Below are 13,038 nucleotides of genomic sequence, written 5' to 3'. Positions count from 1 at the left end.
TGCCCTCGGCACTTTTTTCGCGCCTTCGTCTGTACATTGCGCACTAATTTGGACTCGAGGGGGTGGATCAACTCTTGGTCAGGTGACGACCGATATATACGCTTTTGTGCCGCGCACTGCACCACGCTTGCCACAACCATGAGTATCCTCGAACGCAGCAAAACGCCGTCCGGGCGTAGAGTTCGAGAAGAAGATGGACCGTATAACCCTGACGAAGAAGATAATCCTAACCCTAATGTAACTCCCAACAAACGACGCAAAACTGCATCTTCTCTGGCGACCTCTGCGAAGAATCGCACTCGTTTCGCCATCAATACCATCCTACAGAAGCAATACCCTTTGGGCGTCGAGCTCCCACAACGACCAATATGCGTAATCACGGGCGAGACAGATGACATGAATCCCATCGAGTTCAGCCATGTGGTAGCCAAGGCTGTCGATGATGAGACGGTGAGCTAGTCTACTGACCACCCCTTCCCCCGGTTGTGGGCTTACCTTCGGTATTTGTATTTCGAATACAGCTTACAAAATTGGAATGGGCTTGGGGGATGCGGTATTGGTCGCTGAATGTTGACACTCACTTCAACCTCCAAACACGTATGTTCCTCTTGATGTGTGCTGAACCTATGTCTGATCGCCTTGATTTTCCTAGTTTCTGTCGCTGTCCATAGATTCTTTGATAGACAAGAAAATGGATGGTTCTGGCTGCCGGAACTGAACATTCTTAGCAACTTCCTAAAGACGTACCGAGCCGACATCCATCGCTTTGACGTCAAGAAGGCATGTTTCTCCCCATCTTATACGGGTGGTACACAAGCTAACCTACCCATTCAGCTATATAAGAATAAACAGAGTTTCAAATATCGCTTCGTCGCCACTCAAGGGATGAAGTCCTGCTGTGCAATCAGGAGATACCACGGAAGTTACACGTCAGTGGATCCACTCGCCTTCAAACAACATGTGTACCCCTTCCCCGAATTGCCGCAATTCGAGCTCAACATCCTTCCTCACTTTGTTATATTTGATACGGGTAGGAAGCTGGATAAAATTCTGGGTGGTTCGACCAGTTTCGACGGCATCTACTCCAACTTCGACCTCCCCGTGATCATGGATGGTTTGGGGGCCATGTTCGCTTGTCTCGATCTTTATCGGTTGTGGATGTCAGGATCGCCGAGCGATGATTTCACCAACTCATTGGATTCTTCCCAAGCACCCAGCCAGACTTCAAACCATGATTCGTCGCCCAAGTCTGGGACTGGTCGTTCCACACGTACCTCTCAACGTACCCGCCATAGCAGGGCTTCCGCTCCTGAAGAAAATCCTGACGACAGTGCTGGCGACGAACTTTCTCCGGATGATTCGGCATCAAACATGGATGATCCAGTTGACTACGACGAACGGGAGGAGGAGGAGGATTGGACCGACGATGACGAAGCCAAACTAATGCGTGAGATTGAAGAGTGGGCTGAGGACGTGTGGAGACATTCACTCCTTGACTCGGACGAAGACAGCGCTTCCAACTCTAGCACCGGTGGCATGACCCTCGTGGACCCTTCGGATGAGCAACCGAGCGTTGATAAGATTCCAATTGTGGTCGACAGTGAAGGCGAGCCTCATCAAGTTAAGGCATCAGCTTTCGGCGACCACATGAGCAAGAGTTTGCCGATCGATGGGACCTTCACTATGTGCGTTTCTCATCACGATTTGTTCGCCCTGATGTTGACATCGCTCTAGTGACCCGCTGGAATCTTGTACAAACGGCGAATGAATCGGCACAAGATATCATGTGTCGGAACCCCAGAACCTGCCTGTTTCTGCTGATCAGGAGGTTAGCAATGTATCGGTATAGACAATCCACCTTCGGCGACATGTAATGTTGCGAATGATATGTTTTGCAGACTCTTCGACTTCAATACAACAAAGATGTTATTGATCTGATTTTCGTTGTTGACGCTTGTACACATACGTACAGCAAACAAGCCCGACTTAATTCGAGACTGATCACCACCTTGCGTATATGAGCTTGCGACTCGAGGTACTTGTACGCCTCTATGGCCTCCTCGCGATGGAAATCATACAAGCGTGTGAGCGCACCCTTGCATCGACGAGTAGGGCCGACTATATAGCCAACTTACTGAGAACTTGACCAATGCACATACTACTACCTCAGCTTCACCTTTATTCAGAGTACCAATACGTGTACAAAAGTTGTCCTCTTGATCACCATTTCCCATTCCCTTCGTGCTCTCTCCTAATGTTCCAAAGTGGCCTATGCGCTGTATGCACAGCAAACAGACCACTTGTCGGGCGCTTCAAGGTGCAGCAGGAAACTACCATTTCTGGTGGGTGCGAGCGAAGGAAGACATAGCGACCATTGGTACATAGTTTACAGTCAGCGTGTGATGGTTGCATACCCAAAATTGGCTCCTTCAAGCCCTCTGGCTACAAGCGTGAACTCATTCGCTGCGTCTCTAGTTTTCTTCATTGATCGTAACCTTAGAGGATGATGTAAGGTAGGGGTAGACAGTAGAAGGGGACAGGAGTGGTCACTCCCCCTTGACACGCTCACGTTTCATTGCTCGCCTCCGTCTAGCTCTACTCGACGCCGGACTTCAACCTCAAGGTTTTTCTGGCCACAGCTTTTGACGAGGTGCAGCATCTGCAGCTGCAGCGGCAGGTTTCCTGGATCATGAAATTCAACAAATTGGGCGCTGGCGCAGCGACGCCTACCGTTTGTCAGCTTTCGAGCCTCCGTCTCTTCACTTCACACCTGAGTTCGGCCCCTTTACAGGGGTTTCTCCTATTCAGGAGTTCGGCTGCGTTCTGCGTCTGGGTTCCATTCGTTCCCGGTCCGTGAGCCAGCCGCCGAACGAGAGAGCTCTTGGCGACAACGAATACATCTTCGTTATCCCAAACGAGCTGGATGGAAGACGAAACTCCCCACGGATCGTGTGCCCTCACATATTCACCCTCGACGGCGCCCAACTTGAAATGTTCGAATAAACGCCTTGCAGCGCACACTCTCCCGAAAGAAGACGAAGCGCCCGAAAGCAGTGTTCGGGGTCCTATACCCGAAATGGATGATAAGGCGCGAGTTGCATACAGCCTTCCTTGACTTCGATCCACCACCATCTCACTCGACCACCTTTTGACGCTGCATCTTTCCGTCTTTCGTTTCATTCACTGCTGTGACTGAATTCCAACTATTGTCTTCTTCCTTTGTCATGCGCACATTTTTCGCAACGTCGCTGCTCATCGCTGGGTTGGCGGGAGGTGTCTTCGGGCACGCGCCAGTCAATGGGGGCGAAGTTCGTCGACGCAAGTCGCTCGGATTTGGCCCGGAGTTACCCCACGCGAAATTCCACGCAAACCCATACCAAATTCAAACGAATGGCTTCATGCCAATGGGTTCCGCCTCAGACCCGTTTGTGGTTGCGACGGCGTTCCTCGACGACTTGTTGAGCGGCCAGACAGGGCTCAACTCCCGCTACAAGATTCGCAAGGACTCTTACACCGACGTGAACACCGGTGTGACCCACGTATATGTGCGCCAGATGGTGAACGGGTTGGAGGTTGCTGATGGCGACATCAATTTGAACATCAAAGATGGCATGGTTTTGTCATATGGCAACTCCGTAAGTAGTTACGATACGAAATAAACCCTTGACGCTAATTTGACTGGCTAGTTTTACGCTGGTCCTACTGACGACCTTGCAAGCTCATTGATTGGTGATGTTCGACACCCTCATCGCGAGCATTGCGAGACTCTGCTTGCAGAGCTCCAGCTTCGTGTAGCAGAGCGTTACTCCTCAGGCGAACAACTCCCCATGTCCTCTCCCGCCTCCGTGGATGAAGATGAACTCGCTCATCTTGTCGAATCGAACTGCGCATTCGTTGACTTGCCCTACGACTTGGCTTCCAAGGGCTTTGCCTCCCAAGAAGCTGTTGACGACCCTCGCGCTGCTCTTCTCCAATTTATGGTCGCAGCCACCCCCAATCAAGACGTCGTTCAAGATGTTTTGAGCAACTTCGACGCGCACTTCGAGAAGATGTCCGTCTCCGTCGTGCACCACTTTGATGACCCGGAGAGCGCTCCGCCCTTTGAAATCAGCAATGTTCCGGACACCGTCAACCCGGTCAAGGCCCGTCTCGCCTACGTCCAAGTTCCCAACAAGGCCGGCGACTCTACGGAGCTTAACCTCGTATGGAAGTTCGAGGTTGAGATGTCAGACAACTGGTATGAGGCTGCCGTGTCGGCGGCCGCTCCCCACCGGATAGTGTCCGTGGTTGATTGGGCTTCGGACGCTCCCATTCCCAAACCGAAGCCCGGTGCTCCAGCCACCTACAACGTTTTCGCATGGGGTACCAATGACCCTTCGGAGGGTAAGCGCTCTATTGAGACAGAGAACGTCGATGCTCTTGCTAGCCCATGGGGATGGCACGCTTTACCTGTCGCCAACGATCCCTCCATGAAGGGTGTGCGACCAAGCTCCCCGAACGCCATCAGGAACACGACGAGCACTTGGGGTAACAACGTGAGGGGCTGTGACATGTTCCATGGGATCTTGCTCATGTTTCGGTTCGCAGGTCTTCGCTCACGAGAACTGGGAAGGCCAGAACTCTTGGATCAACAACTACCGCCCTGAAGGCCACAAGGGAAATGTTTTCGACTTCCCGTACGACCCCCAGGCCACGAACAAGACAGCCGCACTCGGCGAAGCGAAGAAGTTCATCGACATCGCGGTGACGCAACTCTTCTACACTTCCAACTTGGTCCACGACCTTTACTATCGGTGAATTCCTTTGCACAGCCACTTCAACTTATATTGATCTGTCCCACATCAGGTATGGATTCGACGAAGTCGCAGGTAACTTCCAACAACACAATTTCGGTCGTGGAGGTGCGGAGAACGACGCCGTTATCGCCAATGCCCAGGATGGTTCTGGGTTCAACAATGCCAACTTCATGACACCGCCTGATGGTCAGAACGGCCGCTGCCGTATGTACCTTTGGAATACTGCCAATCCCTACCGCGATGGCGACTTGGAGGCTGGTATCGTTATTCATGAGTTGAGTCACGGCCTCAGCACTCGCCTCACCGGTGGCCCTGCGAACTCAGGTTGTTTGGGCTGGGGTGAGAGCGGTGGAATGGGTGAAGGCTGGGGAGGTAAGTTGCACTATATCTAATTGTGAACTTTCGTCAACTCAGGATATTTTAGACTTCCTTGCTACTACGATCCGAAGCACGAAGAACTACTCTGACTACTCCATGGGATCTTGGGCTGCTAACCGTGAACAGGGTATCCGTAACTTCATCTACTCTCTTGTGAGTGCTCTCGCCCTCTGAAGACTTCTATCGTTTACATCTTCCATAGAACGAGACCGTCAACCCTTCTACCTACAAGACTCTAGACAAGCCAGGATACTGGGGAGTACACGCTATTGGTGAAGTTTGGGCAGAGATTCTCTGGGTCGTGTCAAACGGACTTATCGATGTCCACGGTTTCTCCGATTCGCTGTTCCCTCCCGCTCCTTTGGAAGATGGCACCATTCCTGAGGGCGATTTCTACCGCCCCGTAGAATACACATCCGCTGGCAAGAAGAAACCGTTGATCCCCAAGCACGGAAACACACTTTCTGTCCAGTGAGTAGTCTCGGTCACTTTGTCTCTACAGTACTAATAAAGTAATCACAGGCTCGTTCTCAACGGCATGAAGCTCCAACCTTGTCGCCCATCGTTCTTCGAGGCCCGTGATGCCATCATCCAGGCTGACCAGATCTTGACTGGTGGCGAGAACTTCTGCACTCTCTGGACCGGCTTCTCAAAGCGCGGATTGGGTCCTGATTCGCGTGTCGATGGGCGCACTCCATGGGGTGGAGGAATCCGCACGGATGTATGTGGCTTTATATTTTATCCTTCGAGGCATGTTACTGACCCTTTGTTCAGGACTACGATCTCCCCTCGAAGTGCAAGACGGCTTAAGTTTGTGCATCTTAGATTGCCTGCCCTACGTACATAGTTTGGCGTACCTTATGTTCTTTTTACGTTGTCCTGGCGTGGCGCCTTGTAAGATTAGTTGATGTCATTTGTTTCTAGTATAATAGTACATGAGAATGCATAAAGACTTGGTTCTGGAAGATACGAGACTGGAGATATACGAGATAATGCTTCGTGCAGCTGTGCTTGTTCAGAATTATGGCAACAACACCTGTTCCATGAGTCCGTGCATGAGGCAGGACGTCCACTACTAGAATTACCATTGCCCAGAAAACCCTCAAGCCCATCCTTTATCGATGGAATGCCACAATATAAACGCCTTGAGGAGTTGAAGTGCAACATAACCCCGCTTCTCACCTCGAAATGTTCCCATGGGGAGAACTCAGCACAGATACACTACGAAGTGTGTGTAGGGACCTTAATGCACGACGAACAGCCGAGAGAGCAAGAGAAGATGTGTTGGAACTGCTAAATACATTGGAAATAGGTGGTAAGCATTGTACGTTACGCTCTAGCTGACTCGATAATAATGGGTTTACAGTTGCGAGTGCCCTCAGGAAGCAGCAGTCGATGCCGCCGCCGCCCAAACGAAAATACCAGAGGCGGATCCCTGCCCCTGTTCGTGCTCCTGCCCCTTTTCCAATGGCGCCGCCGACCCCTGCAGCTACCCCTATTTCATTCTCGCACTCGAAGAATTGCTAGGCCTCCACCGATTGCTCCGACCACGAGGAGACAGGATCTGGATGAAACTCCTCAAAGACAGAGACAGAGGTCGAAAAATCCGAGTCCCGCCAAAAGACGGAAAATATTCGATGGGGTCGAAGTGGAGTTTCCACACGCACTCCGTCGGCATTACTACGAACGCTGCCAGTCCATGCATGAGACCTCTGCCGACTTGTATTCAGGTGTGTAACAGTTCATCCGATATCTAGTCTCTCATTTCTCATGTTAAGTTTATACAGACCAGGTTAGCACTCCCGGGGCTGAATTGGAGGAAGATAGTCAGAGTGTTCACTCTGATGATATTCTTACGTTGGGTCGCGCATGAGTAGTTAGTTTCCAAGACGAAAGAGTGTACTTTGATTCGACTGTATTACTAGTCAGCTGTTTTGTCTTCTAACTCTGTGGCCTCCGATGCCGCCAGTTCTGGTTGTTCCGCTAATCTAGCTACGGATATCGTATCACGATCGAGGTTGGTTGAAAAGTACACATTCTTGAGGAATACATCGCCAACCTAATCGCGTCAAATATTAATCAATTGACCCACGAAGCTCGCACATTCAGGACATCCGACACGTACCAGCCAGCTAGTAGTTTTGCCGCCTGTCTTGCTTATATTGGTTCCTTTCGGCTTGCTCACCCCTCGCATCTCGCTGATGGTTGACCAACAGTAGCCTTTCAATCTCCCCATATTCAGAGGGAGGAAAAGGAGGTCCCGCGAGTCTATCGGGAATTCCTGGCCCGATATGACGAGTGAAATGGTGGCGTTGGTGGTGCAAGGGATGATCCATCGAGTTCCGGTATACAGGGAGCCCGGGATGAGCATATGGATGGCCGAAACGTCCTGCACGCGGTATCGTAGGTTAGAGAGAGAAACGTAGTTGTGCAGAGCGCGAAAGTGAGCCTACCTCCTTCGGAGCCACTAGAAGGGTCTAAACACAGCGATGAGCAACGGAACCTGGGTGCTATTACGCGCGAGTGACTTACTGAGCCTGTATCCAAGATGGCGGACCTTCTGGCTAGGCCTATGCTTGTTCCGTTTACCCTCACTTCGTCGACTGGTGCTTCCCAAAATCCGGTAGGGCTGACATTCGGCACCGTTACGAGAGTGCTGGCGTTGTACTTCGCTGGATTCATCGCACCTAGCGTAAGTTCTCCTACATTCTTGACCGGGGCGCCAGCTGCACATGGTGAAAGAGTTAGTCACGAAGAGGGGGCGGGCGCAAGGAGTCGGAGAACCTTTCATGGTGTCGAGGGCGCGAGGGATATGGTAGGAGACGATTCCCTCCTTGACGAGGCCCTCATTGCGAAGGGCCTCGATGAGGGTAGGAGCATGCTGTTGCGAAAGATGCTAACAGAGGGTGACATTCAGCAACTACCACCGACCTGAGCTGGAGCTCCACCGACCGACTTAGCGGTTCCTAAGAACCCGTCATAAGGTATTTTGCTCCTGCCAGCGGAAAATCAATTTCCCATCGTTGTCTGCCAATGGTGTACTCACGACGCAAACTCGGGACTTTCCTCCATTGCCACACCAAACTTATGAGGAGCCTTGAGCTGAAGACCAGCGATGCTGACGAGGTCTGTGACGATCTTCCCTAGGACAAAGCCTGCGCCGTAACGAATGTGCCACGGGTGGCCTGTGTTATTAAATGTCGTACTGGAGTTGCCGAGGAATGTGTGTGCGCCCTAGTACGATGAGCAACGTCGGCCTGAGGAACAACAGTTAATGTAGGTACTTATGAGCTTACACAATCGCCAACGTCGTATCCCTTGCATTCTTCATGGCCGACCCAGAGGTCCGAGGAGCCAGAGTCTACGAACAGACTGAAGTTCTTCGGAGGCGTCCCAATTTGCACCGTAGCGATATCTGTTGCATGTAAATTCGTAGCCAGCGAAGAAGTAAGGGAGTTCTCACAGCCGATATCATTCGCCCTTTCATTGACAAGGACATGAAACTAGATTCAGATACATCCTGATTTGCTACTCACTGGATGTCCAAACCAATGGAGTTCGGGTGTCGAGGCTGCTCGGCCCTGATGACAGGTTGAACCAACGCAATTTCTAGGCCGATTGGACTGAATCCACTGCCTTTCGGGTTGGGATTGTCGCTCTCGTCCAGGATCAACAGGTTCACTGGGGCGGAGGCATTGGCTTGCGTCTCTTGTAAATGCGATACCGCATTCTCGATCACAGCCTGGTTGAAACGCTTCTCTACCGAGGACCCCAGCATCGTAGAGTAGCGCTGGCTAGCTCTCTGGACATGCTGATGATATATCTACAGCCAATGATTAGCATCTAATCGCCAACGTCGACAGAAAGACAGAAACGCACTGCACTCGTGTCGATGTCCTTCACGTGGTGTTCGGTGTGCGCTGGGGACGTTATGGGCCAATGTCCATCCCGGCTCAGGGGATTCGGCCGACCTTGCGCACACGCTGCGAGACCAAGGACAGAGAGCAAGAGGACGCCCGCCGGGAGGAATACCGCCATAATGAAACGGTGGTAGTAGTCAAAGACGAGGAGTGCAGCATCGGTGCGCTGTCAATGTGACCATCCCCAGAATCCAGGTGCCCGACGGCTGGAATGATTCCAAGGACGGTTAGCCTCCTCAACTGCACTCGTCCAGGTGCCTTGTTATCATCTTAGTTATGCCTAGTATGGCCGCTGGGGTGAGGAGTCCTTAGTGATTATTCTGTTCGCAATTTTAATAGACGAAGATGGTCGACAGCCTTCCTTGGGCCATAAATTTCGACAACGAGCTGGTATTTGGGATAGTACGAAGAGATAAGAGTGATGAATTGGTTTCAGTATTCGTGCCCTGTTATTTGAGAGAACAGGGCGACATTACCTGAGGCAACTGGTCTTGGTGACTTGGAGTCTCACTGAGCTCCTGGGTTTGTGGCGTGACGCGTGACGGATCGTCCAATCGCCAAAATCGGAGTTGAACCGGAGTCCATCTTCTCCACAAATGCGGCCACCTTCAACGACTGTCAACACACATATATATATATATACATCGACGACTATTCCTGAACTTCGTGACTCGTTATGCAAAGGACAGCAAATCAGGAAGGTCCCCGCCATTCAAGCTGTTGTTCCTTCACTTTCTAACTTCCGGCATTAGGGATTAAGGTGGCATGCATCATTGACTCCAGTATGCAGGCATCCTCAAATTCATCCAAGTCGGAGTTCCTGAAATGTGCTTTCAGGATCGTCGGTTCGCCATATAGAGGTGACAACCATCTGTGCACAGGAATCGACGCTTGTTGTGATTTTTATCATTTGCAAGGCACCGAAAACGAAGTCTATTAAGCACTCTCGTTGGCCCATTGAAGATATAATATAAGTCGCCAATTGGCAACTTGTGCAAGGTCTTGGTGCAAGTGCACTCTCCGGCTATATCCTAGACAACGGACGGAATTCTCGTCAGTGTTCGAAGCGGTCGGGAAGGAACTATGTTGGCTAATGCGATGTTACTTCGACAGGATGTTGGGCGAGCTTTTCGGAGGATCTTACATCGCGTACCTGTTTCCTGGACCGTCGGTGGCCTCTGAAACCCACCTCAGACGCTCGCTGGTGGGTACAACAATTCAGCAAATGCACGCGCAAGTGTGGGTCTCGTCGTTGTCTCAGTCCACGAATGTAACAGGATGTTCCTCCGAGTGGTATTTAAAGCAGCTTGACAGGAGCCTTGAACATCATCCTACCATCTCCTCATCGTTGCTACCTCTACCCAATCACCAGTAATAATCAACCCAACAATGAAGTTCCAGTCTCTTGCAGCTCACATATCTCTTGTCCTCTCGCTTCTTTCTCTTCCTCTCGCAGCCTCGGCTGCCTTGTACAAGAATGCGGCCGATTTACCAAACGTTTCCTACGATTTTATCGTCGTTGGCGGTAAGTGACAGTCCCGATGATGGTCCACACAAATACTGATTATGTACCCAGGTGGTGTGGGCGGCAGCGTCCTCGCCAACCGCCTGACGGAAAATCCATCGACAAACGTACTCGTCCTCGAAGGGGGTCCTTCGTAAGACCATATCAATGTGCCATATACCCTGCCTTTGCTCACGGGTTGGTCTCACAGAAATGAGGATGCGTTTGAAACCAAGGTCCCATTCTTTGTGACACGAATCCCCGCCCAATACACATGGAACTATGTGCGCTACATCTGTAATATCTTCCCCTGACCGATCTGACGTGGACATGATAGACGACCACGCCACAAGTCGGAATGCACAACGCCGAGGTTCCCTTCGCCAGAGGGTTCGTGCTGGGCGGCAGCAGTTCCATCAGTGAGTAAACCATCACATATCATTTCTACCAAACTAACATGCTTGTAGATGGGATGTTCTACACCCGAGGATCTTCCGATGACTTCGATCGCTATGCGGAGGTCACCGGCGACTCTGGCTGGTCATGGAACAATGTTCAAACCTACTTCGCAAAGGTCAGTCTTTCTACCACTATCACGGCAATATTCACCTGATGCCTTCTATCCAGAACGAAAAATGGACCCCCCCAGCTGACGGACACGACACCACCGGTCAATATGACCCGTCCGTCCATAGCACGACGGGCATCAACTCGTACAGTCTCTCTGGCCACCACCAAGCCCTCGACCCATTGGTGTTCCAAGCCGGACAGGAACTCGGCGGGATCTTCGATTTCAAACTCGATTACAATGACGGTACCCCTCTTGGCTTGGGATGGCTACAAGCTGCAATCAATGGGTCGCATCGCAGCAGTGCAGCAACATCCTACCTTGGTCCCCAATTCATCAGCCGACCCAACCTCCATGTCCTCGTCAATGCTCGCGTGTCCCGCATTCTCCAAACCGGTGCCGGGTCGACCTTCCAGGGAGTCGAGTACACCCAAGATATCAACAACGGTCCGCTGCGCTCAGTCAGCGCGACAAAGGAGGTCCTGCTCGCGGCGGGTGTCATCGGCACGCCTCAGATTCTGCTCAACTCCGGTATCGGGGACTCGAGTTACTTGTCGTCGGTTGGGATCCCGCCGCTGGTGAATTTGCCTAGTGTTGGCAGGAACCTGACTGATCAGCCCACGACGGGGTGCCTTTGGAATGTCAGGGCCGATGCAGATACGTTTGATCCGGTATTCCAAGAGCAGAATGTGCTGGACGATGCTATGGACGAATGGAATGAAGACGGCACAGGTCCTCTCGTTGTCACTCCCATTGGGGAAGTTGTGTTCTTCAGGCTGAACGAGACCGAGCGAACGAATCTTGGGCTCCCTGCGGGTGTGGATACTGCAGCAGGACCCAATACGCCTCATCTGGAATTGGCTATTGGTGTATGTCTGATATGTGGTACTTCTGTCGCTTTACTGATATGCCTCCGTAGAACGGTTTCGTCTCACCCGCACCACCTCCGGGCAGATGGTTGACTATATCAACCAACCTAGTTTCGGCTACATCCCGTACGTACCTCCTTTCTCATTGATAAGCCTCGACTAATACTTGTTCAGGCGGCTCTGTCACGCTTGACACTACCGGTGGCTTCAACGCCTTCCGTGCACCCCTCATTGATCCAGCATTCTACACCACCGATTGGGACATCAAGGCCATGCGTGAAGCCGTCAAGGCTGCTAAACGCTTTGTCTCAGCGCCCGTGTTCCAAAATTACGTAGTGGAAGCCTTGGGAACTCTGGCCACGGCTGAGACTGACGAGGAGATTGAGGAGTACGTCAGGAGCAACAGCGGGACTACTGCGCACCCGGTGGGGACGGCCAGCATGTCACCCAAGGGGGCACAATGGGGTGTTGTGGACCCGGACCTGAAGATGAAGGGAGGAATCAAGGGCGTCCGAATTGTCGACGCGTCTGTCTTCGTGAGTCTTCTTGTTAGACGCATTTGTATCGCCCTCACATCTGTATGACAGCCTTACAACCCCAGCATGCACACGATGGCGCCAACATATGTGATTGCAGAGCGTGGGGCGGACCTCATTAAAGGTACTTGGAACCTATAACACCATTTCTCATTTGCATTTCCCTGGGGCATTCCTATCATACGGACCTTCTAATTTAATCACTTTTTGTGTACATTTGGCATCTATTTATACGTCGCGACGATACATGCAACCAAAACTCGTTACTCTACAATCTAAAAACATAATGTATGACCCGGTACCCAACCTTCCAAAGATCGTAATCAACCAGGGAAACGCTGTATTCAACTCTAGAATCTATTCCTCGAACACTATCATGCATTCGACGTTTTCGGTAACGGTCGCTTCGTGGTGACTTGACATTGACAGGCAAAGATCACGCAGAACAATGCAGCTCACCCTACGGT

The 13,038-nt window shown here is 51.4% G+C and overlaps 4 protein-coding genes across 4 annotated transcripts; 3 read left to right on the top strand and 1 right to left on the bottom strand.

Annotated features, from left to right (window-relative positions):
* Window positions 1–138: 138 nt before the first annotated feature.
* PC9H_002525 (uncharacterized protein) lies at window positions 139–1,768 on the top strand (the record flags this gene model as incomplete). Its single annotated transcript, XM_036772161.1, has 4 exons — window positions 139–450; window positions 522–597; window positions 653–1,685; window positions 1,735–1,768. The coding sequence occupies 4 exons, from the start codon at window positions 139–141 to the stop codon at window positions 1,766–1,768; spliced, it is 1,455 nt and encodes a 484-aa protein (XP_036625807.1).
* Window positions 1,769–3,224: 1,456 nt separating this feature from the next.
* On the top strand, window positions 3,225–5,984 carry MEP5 (Fungalysin/Thermolysin Extracellular metalloproteinase 5; the record flags this gene model as incomplete). Its single annotated transcript, XM_036772160.1, has 8 exons — window positions 3,225–3,635; window positions 3,687–4,535; window positions 4,588–4,793; window positions 4,846–5,168; window positions 5,221–5,327; window positions 5,377–5,645; window positions 5,697–5,895; window positions 5,949–5,984. The coding sequence occupies 8 exons, from the start codon at window positions 3,225–3,227 to the stop codon at window positions 5,982–5,984; spliced, it is 2,400 nt and encodes a 799-aa protein (XP_036625806.1).
* Window positions 5,985–7,095: 1,111 nt separating this feature from the next.
* PC9H_002523 (uncharacterized protein) lies at window positions 7,096–9,212 on the bottom strand (the record flags this gene model as incomplete). Its single annotated transcript, XM_036772159.1, has 10 exons — window positions 7,096–7,233; window positions 7,300–7,563; window positions 7,628–7,651; window positions 7,707–7,900; window positions 7,959–8,070; window positions 8,127–8,169; window positions 8,221–8,408; window positions 8,471–8,654; window positions 8,711–8,997; window positions 9,054–9,212. The coding sequence occupies 10 exons, from the start codon at window positions 9,210–9,212 to the stop codon at window positions 7,096–7,098; spliced, it is 1,593 nt and encodes a 530-aa protein (XP_036625805.1).
* A 1,271-nt stretch (window positions 9,213–10,483) lies between these two features.
* PC9H_002522 (uncharacterized protein) lies at window positions 10,484–12,712 on the top strand (the record flags this gene model as incomplete). Its single annotated transcript, XM_036772158.1, has 9 exons — window positions 10,484–10,619; window positions 10,671–10,752; window positions 10,810–10,882; window positions 10,936–11,017; window positions 11,066–11,172; window positions 11,226–12,035; window positions 12,086–12,161; window positions 12,210–12,571; window positions 12,623–12,712. 9 exons carry the CDS (start codon window positions 10,484–10,486, stop codon window positions 12,710–12,712), a joined length of 1,818 nt encoding a protein of 605 aa, XP_036625804.1.
* Between the last annotated feature and the right edge of the window lie 326 nt (window positions 12,713–13,038).

This window comes from Pleurotus ostreatus (genome assembly GCF_014466165.1).
Source record: "Pleurotus ostreatus strain PC9 chromosome Unknown scaffold_11, whole genome shotgun sequence".
Classification (NCBI taxonomy): Eukaryota; Fungi; Basidiomycota; class Agaricomycetes; order Agaricales; family Pleurotaceae; genus Pleurotus; species Pleurotus ostreatus.
Note: the sequence above shows the minus strand (reverse complement) of the source record. Positions and strands in the feature narration are given on the sequence as shown.